The 18575-nt window shown below is 37.2% G+C and overlaps 2 protein-coding genes across 5 annotated transcripts in view; one reads left to right on the top strand and one right to left on the bottom strand.

Annotated features, from left to right (window-relative positions):
- Positions 1-6841, bottom strand: part of LOC106081148 (ubiquitin carboxyl-terminal hydrolase CYLD) — a 107851-nt gene extending 101010 nt beyond the window's left edge. For 3 of the 4 annotated variants that reach the window (XM_013242923.2, XM_013242924.2, XM_059364517.1), the window contains exons 1-2: positions 6660-6841; positions 5788-6353 (exon numbers count right to left, since the gene is read on the bottom strand). In XM_013242923.2, coding sequence (XP_013098377.1) covers positions 5788-6303 — 516 coding nt within the window. In that variant the 5' untranslated portion in view covers positions 6304-6353; positions 6660-6841. The other variant, XM_059364516.1, reaches the window with a different exon arrangement.
- Positions 6842-11471: 4630 nt separating this feature from the next.
- The window catches only part of LOC106081155 (mitogen-activated protein kinase ERK-A), a 90713-nt gene continuing 83609 nt past the window's right edge, over positions 11472-18575 (top strand). The window contains exon 1 of the mRNA XM_013242937.2: positions 11472-12872. Coding sequence (XP_013098391.2) covers positions 12673-12872 — 200 coding nt within the window. The 5' untranslated portion in view covers positions 11472-12672. The remainder of the gene's footprint in view (positions 12873-18575) is intronic.

Raw genomic sequence — 18575 nt, 5'->3', positions numbered from 1 at the left:
TTACAACACACAAAAACACAGGCATTAAAAAAGAACTGCCAGCAGACAGGGTGTGGAGCTTGGTTGAATTCGACATAAGTACAACCAACCAACATTCGGTCTTCACGCCTTCCTTAACCAAGAGGACGAAACGCGTCACACTATGGTTAGTGTTGTTGTATCTTCTGGCTTTTCTTTTCCATTGAGCTCGTCTCGAAAGAGAAAAGAAAATTATCTTCGCCTTAACAGGCAGACAAACTTAAGAGAAAATTAGAAATGTGTCTTTTTATTATAAGCACTTGCTCTCTAAAATTATTTGTAAAAGAGAAACCTTGGAATATTGGAGGATGTTTAATTGGGATAAAAAAGGCCTTTGCAATCTTTGAGTGAAATACTCATACATCAAGATAAGACACATTAGCGTCATCACCCTCAATATACACAGAAATAATTTTAACCTCGCCCCGATACATACATATATGAGGAACGTGATTTAGCTAACCCTGTTATAACTGGCGACTTAAACATTAGAATTGGAACAATGCAGAATGAAATTGATGATATTTTTAAGTCCAACTTTTATGCTGGATAGAGGAAAGAAGACCAAAGGATATTGCAACAAATGCCACGAAAAGGAACTTCATAGACCTTTATTATGAGACGAACTAGGTGATTAAATACCTTCGTGAGTACAATCAGAACCTCCGTAAATGAGAAACAGCAAGAGCTGTTGCCATCATCAAGCGTACGAAGCCATTAACACAAATCCAAAAGATGTACAGATAACATGTGTACACCATGGAAGCAATTGTTGTTGTATCGATAAAAAAAAATCCATCACTACAACGAAAAACACATGCATTAAAAAAAAAGCATATGCAATATGAAATTTGGCGATTTTCTAGATATGAAAAATCTGTTACTATTGCATAAAATCATTTTGAAAAATGTGCAGAATACCTGTACCAAAAGCTGCAGTTTGGGAGAACAAACAGAAGGATACTATTGGTGATGGCTCGATATCGCCTTTTGATATCACAATGGCAATATCTAACAAATGCGATCCGCCTATGGAACTCACTACCCTTGTCAATACAATCTATTTGCAACGCAAATTCATTTAAAAAAGCTTTACAGAAAAATCTTTAAATAATCTTAATATTGATAATGTCTTAATTAAATAATGTTTATATTGTCAAAATTATTTGTTAATTAATTATATATTACAAATGTTACTTTATTAAGATCATTGTTATCTTGTTGTATGCGAAAACGAACAAATAAATCTAAATCTAAAAAAGAAAAGCTAGCGTGACAAAGTATAGAACTTGGTTAGTGTCGTACCCACATTGTTAATACATCGGGATTAAGCCTAGTATTGATTTCGACTTTTCGCCTGAACAACTCTCAAAACGCGCTATAAAAACCGGCGATGAAGATAATGCGAACACATTGGGTAGAAGCGGTACTGACTTCTATAGGCAAAATAGCAGGGACATATCGCTGCATCACTATAGATTTCACTAAAAATAATTATACATATACATATATTTGGACGGGCTGGGCACCAATCAACTTAGTTTAAAGGCTGTTGCCTTTGTTGTTTGACTGTTGTTTACACTGGTATTTAAATCCGAATTTAGTGGCTCGATCATCTGTTTTCCCTTTATGAAATCAGCTGACGAAAGCCTTACATCCGGATTTAATGAGCAGTGTAAACGGGGTTTAAGCCAAGAACTTTTGTCCCAAAAATACTCTTTCGACGTTGAAAACCAAACCTGATCTGGTCACATGCCTTTGACCTTATCAATGTTACACATGCTGAGGAAAATCTCTGATAAAATTAGTAAGCTGCTCCTAAATGTCTGATGTACAAAAACATAGGACATGTCCTTGTCAAAACTCGCAAACAATCCGTACCTTTTACCTTTACTGATATAGGAAATTCAATAACAAACGCCGATAAAGCTTGCTCAAAAGGCTTTTTCTCCATAACTTAGAGATGATGATCATGATGATTGTTACACAGCAAGACAATCATCATTTAAAAGTCTTAACCAATTCAAACGTGAAGGAACTATTGACAGCAAAAATCGATGTTTAGGGAGGAACCGACAGTACAAGGAAATATGAAGATCTTCAAAACATCAAAATCATATTCAACTAGAGGCAAAAATAGACAAGGAATACAATAAGATTACCAGAGTAGCAAAACGTGCCTACTGGAAGCTTTTCTGCGAACAGGTCGATAGCGTTAATGACGCCGCCAATATGAAAAAGTTTCTCTCAAAAACCCATGCCCAAACTGCAACTTTAGTAGACAACTTGGGAGTGAGAGCAGAGACAACGGAGGACATGTTGAGGCTTTTGATGAAAACCCATTTTCCGCAGGATACGAAGGCACTCACGGAGACACCGGAATCTCCTGGAATAATGACGTTGATCGAAAGTTTATAATAACGGAATTTATGGCGAAGAAATCCTTGAGGAGCTTCATACCGGCGTCACTGCAGAAAGAGGCAGACTATCTGGCGCCTCATTGGCCAACTTTTTTACAGCGTGCCTTGGACTTGCATTTACTCAGAAAGCCAGGCAAGTTATGCGACATCAAAGGCCTACAAAACAATAAGCCTTACGTCCTTTCTACTCAAAACCATGGAACGTATTGTGGACACCAAGATAAAGAGTATGACATCTAGCGAACTGCTCAAATACAAACAGCATGCCTATGTCAAGGGAAGGTCGGTGGAGACTACCCTGCACGAGGGACATTTTATCGCCACTCCTATGGGTGAACACCATAAATGACCTGTTACGGATGCTGACTGAGGAGGGATTTGAACCCGTCTGCTACACCGACGTAAGGGGTAAGGATCCGAACGAGCTACGCAGAAGGGCCGAAAGGGTCTTGCATATGGCATATGATTGGGCTAGACCCAGAGGTCTCAATGTGAACCGTGACTAAAATATGCCTGTTCACGAGGAAGACGAAGGTGGCCCAATTTAACGCACCACGTTTCCTTTAAATGACGATTTCGATATCTGACAAGGTCAAATACTTAGGTGTGATCTTGGTCAGGAAACTGAATTGGAAGTATCACATTCAGGAGTGTACTGAGAAGGCTCACAGATGTTAGGCACTATGTGGACGGGCCGTAGGCTCGAAATGGGATCTGATTAGACCAACACTTACTTACGCCTCAGTAGTTTGGTGAACTGATATGGAGAAAAAGTGCAACATAAGGACCATACAACAGGTTCAGAGAACATTTTGTCTTGGCATAGGCGGAGCGATGAGGACCACCCCCACTAGAGCACTGGAGACTATTCTAGATATCCGAACCATTGACATACAGATTAAGTGTGAGGCTGCCACTGCGGCTATGAGACTTAAGGCGATGGAAGAATGAATTGAGGATGGGAGCAGCTCATACCATCGCGGTATAATCGAGGCGACGATAGGAAACCTGGAAGGAAGGGAAGATGTTTCCGATCGGATACCTGAGACGACACTTAAGGTCGAGTGCGGGGCACAGCTGCCATCGGCACCGTCGTCGACTGACGGAATTCCAGTATTACCGTCTGGAAGATAATGTTACACGAATGGATCAAAACTAGGGGAAAGAGTGGGGCTGGGAGTCTACATTGAGAATCCAGGAACTGAGATCTGTTTTAGACTGCCTGACCATAATTCGGTCCTGCTGGCAGAAATCCGGGCGATCACGGACGGCGTGAGGTGGTGTGGCACTAACCCGAGGACGTCGAGTGTGAATAACTTTACGGACAGTAAAATGGCCATAAGAGCAATAACAACCAGGACGGTAAGATCACGAACAGTCTTGAAGTGTAAGGAGATTAACACCTTTTCTGATCCTGGGCCATAACGGAGTAAGGGGGAATGAAAAAGCAGAGATTTGGCAGAGAACTGTCAAAACGGGACACATAGAACTACGAGCTCACCTATGCAAAATCGGCGCGACAAGTGATGGCATGTGTAGGGCATGTGGGGGAGATGATGATAACCGAATTATTTAAAAATATATAACAGTTTATAAAAATTAAATTAAACCAGTAAGCAAAGGCAAATGTCGGGCAGAGCCGACTATTTAATACCCTACACCACCTAGTCTCCGTACTACTTTTAAACGAAGCAACTATGTTCAAATCTAGTCAGACTTTTATTTAGATTAGGTTATACAGACATACACATAAACCAGTAATCGGCTTGTTGTGCTCTCTAAAAACTAAAAAGAAACCACGAAAAAGAAAATTTTAAGTTAGGAATTCTGTGCTACCTACAAAATCCGTAATTGTTTTCCATATCACTCCTCTAAGTGTGGTACACTAAGGCGGCAGCCCTTGCCGATGAAGGAATTCATCGGGTCAATCCGGTACGTACAACCGGCTGCCATGGGATTGAATTGATTGGCCTGGTGCTATGATACGTACAATCGTCCGCATATGATACGATCTCTATGACTTCTGGAGGGTGTGGAATGAAGGATAGGTAGAGGTTAAACAGTGCCGGAGATATAACGCCTCCTTGGAAAACTGCCTGTTTCACTCTACGGTGCTTCCACTTCTTAATCCACAAATGACTGGCGACCACACAGATAATTCGCGACTCAGCTCTTCAGGCCTGGCGAGAGGGAGGTGTTGGCCATGTCCTCAAAAAGTTTGGCATGGCTGACCGGGTCGAATGCCTTCGATAGGTCCAATGCCACGAGGACCCTCCTGTCACATGGCCTGGGCTGATCGGAGCCGAAATACCGAGGTGACCAACTTTAGGGGCCTGTGATGCGCAGAAAGCCCGGGCATATACACACATATTTAAGTGAACAAACGCAAATTACTTGAAGCAATCCCATGGTAGCCGGTTGTTCGTACTGGATTGACCCGATGGATTCCTTCATCGGCAAGGGCTGCCGCCTCAGTGTACAACACTGCTACAACAACAACAACAACTTGAATTAAATATCTTTAGTGTTACACAAATAAATGTTATAACAACGAAAAAGCTATATCCAAATCTGAACAGATTTTTTTCTTGATTCAATAGGCTTCGTCTTTTGGCCAAAAATAATGAAAATTGCGACCTGTAAATTGTCTCAAATTAATATGAACAGGCGGACAATGCTAAGTGATTCGGAGTCGATCCATATACTTATCAATGGGTCTATCTCTCATCCTTCTGGGTGTTGGAAAGAAATTCACCTGGTAGTCTTTCAGTTTCAACACTTAACGCATTAACGCTGGTACTGTTCGCTTGTCGCGAAATTTTTTCGTGGTTACCTTTTTTAGACAATAGATTCCAAGCAAAAAAATAACTGATTCCATTCAGTAGGACATTCCCCCCATGATTTATGAAACACTTTTATTAAAGGTAATATGTTATTGAGATTTTTCTAGTGTTTTTAAAAAATTATCGCGAAGAAGATGCGTTTTCAACTGTGACGAACATAGTACCAGCTTCCTCGGAATTAAATTTTAAGCTATTGATTTTATGCAATTCAAAAACGTACAGTACGTATATGTAGTTCCAGCCAAAAGCCAACAGACTTTTAACAAAAGTCGTAGGTTTGACTAGATTTATTTTTTAGGTTTGTAAACTAGATAATGGCTTGCTCTACGTTCAAGGGTTGAATAATGGATACTTGTGAGCACGCAGAGTCAAAAGGCAGAGATAGTTATTTTTCAATGTGTTAAAGATTCGTAATTTGTTGATTTCTCAAATGCGGGCTTTTGATGAAGCAACTACAATATATAATCCTAACTAATAGACATAAAACACAACAATATATGGCCTACCAGCAATTCCAGTCCGAAGAAGTAGCCCACACTCTGCAATTCTTTCACTGGTCCAATGTAGCGCACTATACAATCGAATCGTAACCCCGGTTTCAAAAACATTTCACCGGGCACGCTCACTAAACTATTTTCTTTCAAATAAAGAAACCATTTGCAATGGTCGGTGTTAATTATCAAGCGCAATCGTTCGTCTGGATCCACAATGCCGATTACAAAGGGCCATAGATTTTCATCCACTTTTGTCAAATTACTTAGAGGACATTCATAAAGGTTTTCATAGATTGGGCGTGAATTAATGAAATCACGCACTTGCACTGTGCTCCAGACTTTGAACCCCGATTTAATTGGCCCATTTGTTTGAAAATATTTTATTAAAGTTCCAGCAGGAACTTCGAGTTCGTCACTGTTACTATCTCGGCATACACCCTTTTCGGGAGGTATCTCAGAACTATAGTGCATGCGTAGCTTAGTCTTTCGATTTACGATACCATATTTGGAAATTGTACAGCTATCCATGATCCACTCTCATATATACTTCTTTAGGGAGATTTGTAGCTTTCAAAAGACTAAAGGGAATAGAAAAAATAAAAAACCAAATAAAAAATATTTCAAAGACAACAAAAATTGTTGAAGGGCGTTTAGTGAATATGGTTTGCGATGGAACTTGGGCTTCGGTGACTATGCACACACGCGACGAATGACTGTAATGCTCTTTCAATGGACAAGAGCTGTTTAAGTACAAATGGGTTGCCAATAATGATTATGTGATGATAAAGTGCAACGTTACCGAGCAATTGTAAAAATTGATCTGATAATTGCTGTGTCAACTTTCTTTTCTACCCTTTTTGGACGAGAGTTTTATTAATACTTACACTCAGCACAATTTAATATTTTTATTACTTCAAGATATGCTATTTGTAAGTATGCGTGTTGCATTAGTCACTTGATATAAATTTTTTCCCCTTATCTGCAGCGAGCAGTTCCCGTTCGGTCTTTCCCCGATTTATTTTTCTAAAAATTATGGCGACCAGAGAAGTACTGTTTATGTTTATCTTCTTCTTCTTTATCGAGGCATGCTCCATAAATAGGGAGCAGGATATCGATTTTTTTTGGCAACGTCATGGTACAATTATGCGATTGTCGGTTGTCAATTGAGCAAGTGGTAGTGGGCATGACATAATTATAAGGTAATGTAGGGCTCTATTACACGGCATGTAGTTGTCTTAAGAAATATCAAATTTACCATATGTGGAGTTGTACATGTCGTGAGATACAAACGAAACTAACATATGCAAATCACTTTTCAAAATAGCACATGTAATATTTTTTTCGATAAAATTGTGCTCTATTCCTTCTAACAAAAGCATAAAGAAATTAGCTGTTTTTGTTTTTAGCCGAAGGAAAGCAAATCCAAATTAAATTGTTTTTACTAATTTATGGTTTAACAATTATTGCGCATATTAAAAAAAATTGTTTCGTAAAAGTAACCGTGAAAATTTTATGTTTTCAACTGTGAAAAACGAATGTAGTACCAGCCTTAATGCTTTGTACTTTAAACGATGGCAGCACGGACATATATCCAAAATAATCAAATATCAACAAACCCAACAAAATTATGCTTAAATTGTATGTCCCTCGGAGTTTATAAATGTGATTTTATTAAAATCCTACGCAATTTTTGCATTCCAGAACGTATAGTCATTGAATAAATATGGTACCTTGTACCTCTTTTAGTTTTGTCATTGCGATTGAATTATGAAACAATAGATTTTAATAAACGGAGATAAGATTAGCCGCTTAGCTAATCGGGGATAGCATATTTCTCCATACAAACTAAGCGAGAAAAATTCTTTTAAAAGTTGGTACTATATTCGCCTTTCGGGATATTTTTCGCGGATACTTTATTTAGATAATAGATTTTAAAACAAAGCAACTCGCTGATTTCATTCAATAGGACATTCCCTCATTACTTACAGTAAAATTTAAATAACATTTTTATTTTATCATTGCACTTTGTGTAGTGTTTAAAAAAAGTAATCGCAAAAAATTAGGTTTTCAACGGCGAAAAACGAATATAGTATCAGCATTAAGGGTGATACTTTGTTCGCTTTCAAGACGGTTTTAAAAAGGCGGTCTCACGCGAACAGCTTTTAACAGCCGGCCAGGTTTGACGGTATTAACGTAAGATTTTTGTTTGCATTCTATTTGTTGTTCTCTTCTTTCTCGCATATTCTCTGCTCCTGTACACTCGTATACGTACGTATACAACCACGCACACTAATTTCTTTTTGTGTTTTGGCAAAACGTCGATCAGCTTGAGTCGATCAGCCAATAGGACATTCCCTCATAACTTATTTTCACACAAAGAGACCGTACAAAAAAATGGGGCTGTTTGCTATGAATGTAAACACAAAATTGGCATCTTAATACCGTCGAGCTGGCCGGCTGTTTTCAGCTGTTCGTGTGAGACCACACTCATTAATCCACCTTGTCGGGGCGCTTGGAATGCTATTCTACGTTCGGCTAATGGGACATATGTTCTGTCATAGCCAATTAAAGTAAAGTTTACAGAATTCCACTACTGGATCAATGATCAGAATTTGTTGTTGTTTGCTCGAATATAAAACGAATAAAAGTTTTCAGTGCAAGTCTGCTTGTTAACTATGAGGAGGTAACGGTATTTGCCAACCTGACAATGCGAGGAAAAAAATTTAAATAATAAAATGAATTTAGATTACGCACGAAGTTTTATGAATAATTGGTTTTAATTTTATTTTGACATTCACAATAGAGGATTTCAGCGAGTGGCCAATGTTTTTCGCGATTACTTTTTGAAACCCTGGACAAATTACAGTGAACGAATAACAATTTTATTAAAATTTTACCGTAAGTAATAAGGGAATGTCTTGCTTAATGAAATAAGCAATCTTATATACCCTCCACCATTAATCGTATTTGTCGAGTTCTATGCGCAATATCTCTTTTTAGGCGAGCAAAGGATTTTGAATAAAAACTGTTATGCAATTGGCGCTATATCAAGTTATAGTCCGATTCGGACCACAAATGAATGGTGAACATTTAATTGTGTAATATTTCAGTTCATTCGGATAAAAATTACGCCTTGTAGGGGCTCAAGAAGCAAAATCGGGAGATCTGTTTATATGGGAGCTGTATCAAGCTATTGATCGATTCAAACCATAATAGACACGTATGTTGAAGGTCATGAGAGAAGCCGTTGTACAAAATTTCTTCAAAATCGGATGAGAATTGCGCCCTCTAGAGGCTCAAGAAGTCAAGATCCCAGATCGGCTTATATGGCAGCTATATTAGGTTATGTACCGATTTGCGCACAATTATTGGAAGTCATAACAAAACACCTCATGCGAAATTTCAGCCAAATCGGATGAGAATTGCGCGCTCTATTGGCTCAAGAAGTCAAGATCCATTATGAAACGATTTGAATCATACCAAACACAGTTGTTGCAAGTGATACCAAAAACACCACATGCAAAATTTCAGTAAAATCGGACGACTGGACTGATTTTACTTATAAAAAGTATTTGTGCAAAATTTTAAGCGGCTAGCTTTACTCCTTCGAAAGTTAGCGTGCTTTCGACAGACAGACGGACGGACGGATATGTCTAGATCGACTTAAAATGACATGACGATCAAGAATATATACTTTATGGGGTCTCAGACGCATATTTCGAAGTGTTACAAACAGAATGACGAAATTAGTATACCTCCCATCCTATGGTGGAGGGTACAATAAAGTAATTGGCGAAAAATATAGCGAAAAGCGAATATAGTACCGGCCTAAACATATCATGGCAATCCTGACGACAGATGTTCTTCATAATGGCAGGTACTATGTTTGTTTTTCATCGTCTTTTTCACGGTTACTTTTTTGAAAAACTAAAAAAATCTCAATACTAATATAATACTTTTGTGAAAACTTTTCCTAAGTAAAGGTAGGTACTATATTCGGTTTTCGCGGTAAAACTCCATATAAAGAAAATAAGAGGAAAATATTGATGCCAAGTGTTCGTTTCGATATAACTTGTTTTTTCATCTAGTGAAAATTTGCATTTCACGACGCAACAAGTAATTTACTTATGTTAACTAATCTCAATCGCCAAAATTCTAATTGTTATTAAGTTAATGTTTGTGTTGTTTCTTTCATAACAAACTATTGTGCGAAGTAATAACGATTGTGAGAGTGCTTTCGGTCTTGCTATTACAATTTTTTTTATGCAAGTGGAAGATGCTGGCAAAGGCTTTTGGAAAGTTTTGTTTATTTAACTTATACTAACAAAAATACTACAAATTCTAAGTATTTTTACAAATAAAAGCAGAATTTGTTTCTTTTTAAATGGCTTTGTTTTTCGATAATTATTAATTTCGAAGGGGTGGATTTTGGTTGAAATTGCAACAACATATATGAAATTGAGTGTGGTCCACACTCACATTTGTATGTAAACATGTACGTAATCAGCTGATAAATAGGATGATGCCATATGAATTTTTATACGTGAATGGCAACATTTTGGCCAAAGAAACCCAAAAAATCAAATGTGGTGACCATGTCAAACAACCGAAAGAACGATTTAGCCTTAATGAGGGAGTGTCCTATTGTATGAAATCAGCATGCCTCAAAATCTATTGTCTAAAAAAGTAATCATGAAAAAATTTGTTCGCGATGCATTTTTGTTCAATTTCTTTTAAATAAATATCAATTGTTAGCATATACAGTTCTTTCACTTTTATATTTCGTGATGATGGTGGTAAAACATATGATGATTGTGTTGCCTATATGTCTTTTTATTGAAAGGAAAGCTTTTTTGGGGATTTCTGGAATAAGGAAACAATGCTTCGTCAAAACTTTCCACAGTGAACGATCTTAATACCTATTTAAGACTGCATTGGTAATATATCCAAACTTCATTTCCCTGGAAAGAAATGAAGTTTGGATATACAACAGCTAAAACATAGCTGTTGTACACTGTGGCGATAGCTCTTGCCGATGAAGGATTCTATCAGGTCAATTTGTTATGTACAACTGGCTGCCACTAAAATATATTTTCTTTGTTCAACAACATATATATGATATGGCAGAAATACATCCACTGGGCGACGTCAAACAATTTGCACAAATTGTACTCTGCCGAACGCATGACACAATTACCAGGTAGAGTACCTTGAACAGCTGAGTACAATTTTTTCTCGCAAAGTACACTATCTTTCAACGAGTTTTGGTTGTTGTTGTTGTAGCAGTGTGTTAAACACTGAGGCGGCAGCCCTTGCCAATGAAGAAATCTATCGGGTGAATCCGGTACGTACAACCGGCTGCCATTGGATTGACGAGTTTTGGTTGTGTGTGTATTGTAGTTAAGTACCATAGCACACACAAACATCGAAAAATGGCTCGAATTAGTTACATACACAAAATCAGAGTTACACTAATCACTGATTTTGACAGATAATGCACACAATATTTTGTTGTTGGGCAACTGCTCCTACCTGTAAATGAATATATCTTGGCCGAACGCATGATTCTATCTTCTTTTGACGGACATTGTTTGTTGGGTAGCATTACGTATTCGAATTCTATCTTGTGTGAGTACCAACCATCACTTCCATCGAATATCGATTTGTTCTCATGTTAACGGTACCCGTACCAAATACATTTGTAGCAAACAGCAAACGACATCCGTTTGTCACTTAAGAAAAATATTTGCACAGTGACTCACTAAATATAAAGTAAAATAAATAAAATATATTTATTGCGATATGTATTAGAATGCACAGTCAGGCGTCAAAGAGTTAAAACGATATCAAAGTGTAGACAGTGTTTTGCTTGCTCTTCAATCTCCGGTGGCCTTCGTTGCTTTTCGGTTAATCGCATGTCAAATTATACGAGCAGACGCAGCAGGAATGTATCTAGTGACAACAGTGGAAAGTGCACAGAGGCTTCACAAAAATTTGCAAAACTGAAAAAAAGTTCTTTGAGATTGAAAAATCAAACGGTCGCCTTACTCAACAGTTACAAGTGAAGATAACGTGAAATAAAACGAGCTCAATCGACGCAGACCAATTTAAAAATTGCTGCACCTATAGCTTGCATTGGGTAATTGTGGGCCACAATCCATCCTATCTGGCGGTGAGAGTATTGTCGTCTTAATATTTATTCGGTCTGACGGAAGACCAGGTTTGCACACAACAGAGGAAATAATAAGTAAAGCAACACAATTACTATAAGCTTCAAAGTGGTCCAGGGTGTTGTCTCTTGCATTCAATTGGAAAAAAGATTCTTAATTTTGAGCACATCGCCGACGTCAACCGCTGTTGTCTTTGCAGCAGCAATAAAATCGGCAACGACGAAAGACATCCTTGGATTTTATAATTTTCACATTTATTTGCTGTGACCACCCCCACAACCTTGCCTTCGGTGGTGCGCTCTCTTCACATTGTCTACAAATTTCTGCTGTTCCAGTATCCCCAATACATCTCCTGTTAACTTACCACATTGAATACCGCACACAACATAACTCGCGACAACAGAAGCTCCGCTTAATATTCTTGTTGTGTTGTTGTTTCTCTGTGTTTGAGTTGTGTATGCGCCGTACTGTAATGGTATATATATCGGTGGCAGAGCAAGCATAACATAAGAAGAATAAGTGAAAATTGTTGAAAAGATACCTGTTGTTGGTGCGCTGATATAGGCGTTACCCACATTTTTGCAAACCCTTGAAGTTTTTCCGAAAGAAAGAAGGGCAGTCTTTTGATCTGCTAACGACAACACTCAATTCCTTACACTACAGGGCACAGTAAGCCACCAAACATTGCTTGAGGATACATTTCCCAAACGACAGCAGTATTCGCATAATGGCAGAGGCAGCCAGTGCACCCACTGCAGCAGGTGGTTCAAATCAGCAACAACCCAACAACAATAGCACTTCAACAACAGCGGCGGCAACGCACACAGATAATCCCAATGCAGAAGTTATTCGCGGACAGATCTTTGAAGTTGGTCCCCGTTATCGTAATTTAGCCTATATCGGTGAAGGTGCTTACGGCATGGTCGTGTAAGTATTCGCAATACTGTCTACATACATACGTATGTTATCAATAGTTGTGTATGTATTTCACACCCATTCTGATAAAAAGTATAGGAGTTTGTAAAAACGACAATGAATAATAGCACATATAATAAGAATGGTATGACTATGCAGCCAATGAGTATCGCGATTAGAAAATTGCTTTCTTTTGTCATTGCTGTCATCTTTGACCAATTCTAATTGCGTTCTTTGCATAAAGTACGGCTGGAGTAGTGTTTTGTAAAAAATACGACAAAGGTACATTCATCCTGTCTGTTTGTGATTCCCTTCCCCTGTAATATCATCAGTTTTTTTATCACTTCCCAACGATAGATTTTGTTTTTAATTTTTTTTTTTTAATAAATTGTACTTGAAAAGGAATGCCTTCATATATATGTATGTATATATGTTGTCGATCGTTAGCTTTAGAAGCTAGTCATATCACACCAAATAGAATGAGTCGAATGAAAGTTAGAAACACATTTTTGAAGAATAGGCTATCTTTCGCCATGCGGTTATTTTTGTCAAAATAAGCACTGGGGTTAGCCAAAATGCATTGAATTTATTTATTATTTATTATTATTATGCAAAAAAGTTATAATCAAGAAATTCCTAATGGACGTATATTGAATGCTTGCATTAGCTTTGTATTTTACGGGGTAGTTCGCAATAAATTTAGTTTTTTGCACACCCCCTAATTTGGCCCCATTCCGTTTTTGGGACTCGGACCTATGGACCCCCTAGGGGCCATTTGTATGAAAATTACAATCCAGCGCAACGAAGTTCTGGATAAATTACCAGTGCAGGCGAGGTAGGTTAAGAAGATAACGTCATGAGTCCAGCTGATAAAATTTTCCAATTTCAGAGTTGTATGTCAAACATCTTATGTCAAACATTTTGTTTATTTTTTCAAATTTTCAATGTTTAAATTTTTAATTTATATGTTTATAATCACAAATCTCTTAACTTTTTGGCTGGTGCGTGGCGTGGTAATGCAAATAAAAACTAAAATTACAACTTGGCAGTGTACATAAGTTTGACAGAAGAGTGCGAATTTCTACCCCCATTCCAACAAGTTTGGACCGGCGATTTCGTTGTTGTTGGCCTTTTGACTTTACCTTCTTAAATCTACCTAGAGTGTAGGCTTATGTCATGGTTGAATTAAGAAGGTTGACTCACATGCCCAGCTGATGGAATTGTCCAACTCGAGAGTTGTATCCAAATCGCACTAGAATGCCATATGCTTGGTTTAGACTTTTTATTTTGTTCCTTTTTCACATTTTAATTGTTTTAATTTACAATTTACACGTTTATAAACATAAATCTTTTGATCTTGAGACTGCTACAAATGATAATGCAAATAAAAACTTGAATGTCATTTAGGAAGTGTCCAAAAATCTGACAGCATTTCGTTTCATTTCGTTGTTGTTGGGCAAGTGAGTCAACCTTCTTAATTAAACCATGGATTAAGGCTGATACTATATTCGTCTTTCACAGGTGAAAATACGTGTTTTTCAAGGTTTGAAACATTTGAAAGTTTTTTCAAAAGTAATGAGGGAGTATCCTACTGAATGAAGTTAGTTAGTTTTTTTGCTTCAAAATGCATTACCTAAAAAAAAGTAATCATGAACAAATTTCGCTAAAAGCGAATCAGATTGCCACGATATGTTTTTTCATAAATAAATGTGGCCACTTGCAGAAATACCTCTATTGTGAATGGCAAACTAAAGTGAAAACCAATTATTTTACAATTGCATGCACAAATCGTAATAATTTTTTTTTGACTGCTATGCCCACATATGTTTTGCAAATTTCAGTTATAGATTTTTCAAATATTTTCACTTTTTTTCTCGTATTGTTTTGACAGGTTGGCAAATGGCGTTACCAATTCATGGCAATCTTCCTATTCTCAAATACCTTTCCCTTGAGTCCCATATGGTTCCAATCGGTCAGCTTTTCTTATTACTTTGGGGTCGTTTGTTGCGAAGGGCAGCCCTACTAAGACTTGGCGCAAAATTTGATATCTGGTAGGTCTGATAGGAACGTTAAAGAAAATTCTACTCAAAAGAAAGCTAGAATCTATTTGACCATGAATTAATTTAGTCAAAAACGTAATGTTTTGCATGGTTCTACGACTTTTTAATGTAGGAAGCTTTATAAGATTTAATCGGTACTCATACGAAGGTAATGAACTTCTGTCCCACCCATTTCGACAGAGACAAAATATCTGGTAGGTCTGATAGAAATTGTTTTCGAACCGATTCTATCAAATCAGAATGAACATTGTTGTACGGATCCCATACCACTGAACCGTACTCGAGATTACTTCTAACTAACGACGTATATAAGTTTTTCTTCACAGAGAAATCATTAAGTTCTTTACTCCAGCGTTTCATGAAGCCAAGAGCACTACGTGCTACGAGATGTGTTGACGGAAGTTTAAGCGTTGGTCTAGAAGAAATCCTAGGTCTTTAAAGCTATAGACTACTTCAAGTTGATTGGAACCCAAAAAGTAGCTAGTTTTAGGAGAGGTTATTCTTGAAAATGATATGTGTTTGCATTTGGAAATATTAAGTTCCATAAAGTTCTGGTTGCACCATTCGTAAAGAGTATCAAGGTCATACTGAAGATAACACTGTTCATCAGAGTCTCTCAGTGATCTGGAGATCATTATATCATCTGCATACAACAAAATATTCGAGTGCTTTAAAGTAAAAGGGAGATCGTTTATGAACAAACAAAACGGCACAGGGCCAAGGTGACTACCCTATGGAACACCTGAAGAGACAACAATTGATTTGGAAACTGCAGTACTAAATTTAACTCTTTGAGTACGTCCAGTCAGATATGATCTGATCCACTTTAGCAAAGATGGACTGAAACCAATAAGATCTATTTTTCTTAACAGAAGGTTGTGTTCGACTTCATCAAATGCTTTACTAAAATCGGTATATATAGTATCCGTTTGGTAGCTTTCCCTAAAGATATTGTTGACCAAACAAGTAAATTCTAAAATATTTGTTATCGTCGATTTCGATTTCCGGAACCATGTTGGTAGGAAGACTATATAGAAGAGACTTGATGTGAAATAGTGTCAGTCAGAATTTTCTCTAATAGCTTCGGAATAGCATTCAAAATTGAAATGCCCCTGTAATTAGAAACCTCTTTGCGATTTCCGGCTTTAAATAACGGCCTTATATAAGATTGCTTCCATAATTCCGACAGATATCCATGCTTTAATGAAATGTTGAAAAGTGTACAAAGGGGATACGAAAGTTCGAAAGCGCAATGCTTTAAAATGTTCGATGGAATACCATCTGGATCGGGATTAAAAGTTATCTTCAGTGACCTTAAATTTTCAAGTACTACGTTTTCGTCAATCCCAGACAAGTCTATAAAAGCTGAATTGTTGATTGTGTATGAATATGTTACACATAAATCATAATAATTATCTGAGTAAGTAGTGCTAAAAAAGTCTGCAAAGATTAGCTACTTTAGCTTTATATCTAAGAAAGTTCGGTAAACTATTACAACGGCGCTTTGAATTCACAAATTTGTAGAAGGATTTAGGATTTGATTTCAATTGATTTCAAATTTTGTTCAAATAACTACCATAGGCCAATTTGTTTTCTTTATTCTATTCGCATCTTGGTAATGAATACATCGAAAAGTCAGACGTTGACCCTGAGCGTTTAAACCTTTTATATAATTTATTCTTCTTGTTCTTCAGCCTAGAAAGATTGGTTGTATTCCATGGAGGACCAGTCATACCACGAACGTTTGTTCGAAGCTTTTGATGAACTTTATCTTGAAGAAGTTATATAATTTTTTTCATTTTCAATTTTTTTTTGTCAGTTAGGGCGAAGATCATTTAATTTTACAATTTTTGTTTGTTTTTCTTGCGAGACGAGCTCAATGAAAGGAGATTTTCTTTGCAAAAGGAAAGCCAGAGATAGCAACACACACCAACCACTATGGGACGTGTTTCGTCTTTGGTTAGAAGACTTTTCAAACATATTAGGTGCGATGGCTTCAAAGAAAAAAAAAGTTAATAATCTTAACGTCATCCTTCGAGTGCAGGGCAGATATGTGTTGGCACACGCGCTGCTTATGTCTCACAGGACTTATGGACTTGACGTACTCACAGGAACTGTCAAATCTATTTTTCGCAGGCTGGATGTTTGTTTTCAAGGAATTTTTAGATATGTTTATGGGAGACAATGAGAAAATGACTATGCCAGTTTTGAATATGTATATCTTGGGAGTAATTTATTGACATAATATGCTTGATGTTTTTCTTTCGTGTTCTTAAGTTTGGAGTCCCTTCTCATCTTAGTTCTAATTTTATTTTTCTATGTTCTAGTAGAAACTCTCAATGTTTGTTTCACTGTCAGTAACAAAGTTTTTTTTTAATATTTGTTACAACGAATTTATTAAAAATGCATTTGATAATGTTTACGCTGGTGCACCGCTCGAAATCCATTGATTTCATGCCTAGCACCAAATCAATGAATTAGAGTTTAATAATGTTGGACCAAATTCTCCGTACAAAACACCAGCCAGACAGTGTGTAGTTTCCACTTTAAAAAATTTCATCCACATTTTCAGAATTTTCATCCATTTTAAGCAAAGAAAATAGAAAAACTAAATGGTGTTTGGTGTTACTTTAAGTACACGTGTACCGAGCTAAATGAATGTGCGTTGAACAATCAATTGTTCCGAACAAACTCGAATGTAAGCAAAAAGCCAATTCAATCGAGATAGTTTGTTTGATCATCCCTTCTTTCTGAATAAAACGAGAGAGTTCGAACATACATGCTTGATTACCGATAAAGTGATTCGAGCTGAATGTTCGGGTCGAGCAAATACGCAAGCAATCACGTTTCGTTCACCAACCTAAACCAAAGCATCAATATAAATCCATCCCATGGCAGCCGGTTAGTCGTACCGGATAAACCCAATGGAGACCTTCATTGGCAAGGTCTGCCTCCGCAGTCCACAACACACTGCTACAACAGGAACAACATAAATCGAGTCACTGAACAAGTGAGGTTGAAAATTTTGCTACTCGTTGTAGCTCTCTGATCCAAGAACTTTCTCAATACGAAGGCTGCTCCTAGTATTGTTATCTTCTGAATTTTGTCAGGGCAAGTGAAGCATGGTATTTTGCCAGAATCTTCCATGCAGGTCGAATGGCAGTATATGGTGCTCAATATGAAAGCTCTAAGAGAATCTGATAACCAAATTTAGTACAAGTATCTAGGAGCCCTCTACCTAAACGACCATATATGCGACCGGGACAAATGATATGTCTTGGCATTTGGCAGAGGTGTACAATTTTTGTCCTCATAGGAAAGGATATGTTGGTTTTTGCAAATAAGGTATCCTGTAAAGTGGCATATTAGACGATTTTGGAAGTAGATAACAAGTATACTATGCAAATCAATTATTGAATGTCAATAGGTCTGATTTTTTTATCATCGGGCACAAGCTTCAAAATGTTTAAAAAATCATATATTTTCAAAAAGCTATTTTGGGGTGTAGCGAAGCGTTATTTCTGTTGACTTTTTGTTTGTTAAAATGTTTCGTATAGAAACAAACAACTGAACCGATTTTGTGTGGAATTTTCACAGATTATGTAGAATGGTCTCGTGGTTAAAATGGGGCAATCCGTTTTCCTATACCTTATAC

This window comes from Stomoxys calcitrans, chromosome 3, assembly GCF_963082655.1.
Source record: "Stomoxys calcitrans chromosome 3, idStoCalc2.1, whole genome shotgun sequence".
In the NCBI taxonomy this organism is placed as follows: domain Eukaryota; kingdom Metazoa; phylum Arthropoda; class Insecta; order Diptera; family Muscidae; genus Stomoxys; species Stomoxys calcitrans.
This window is presented reverse-complemented; position numbering and strand designations above follow the sequence as displayed.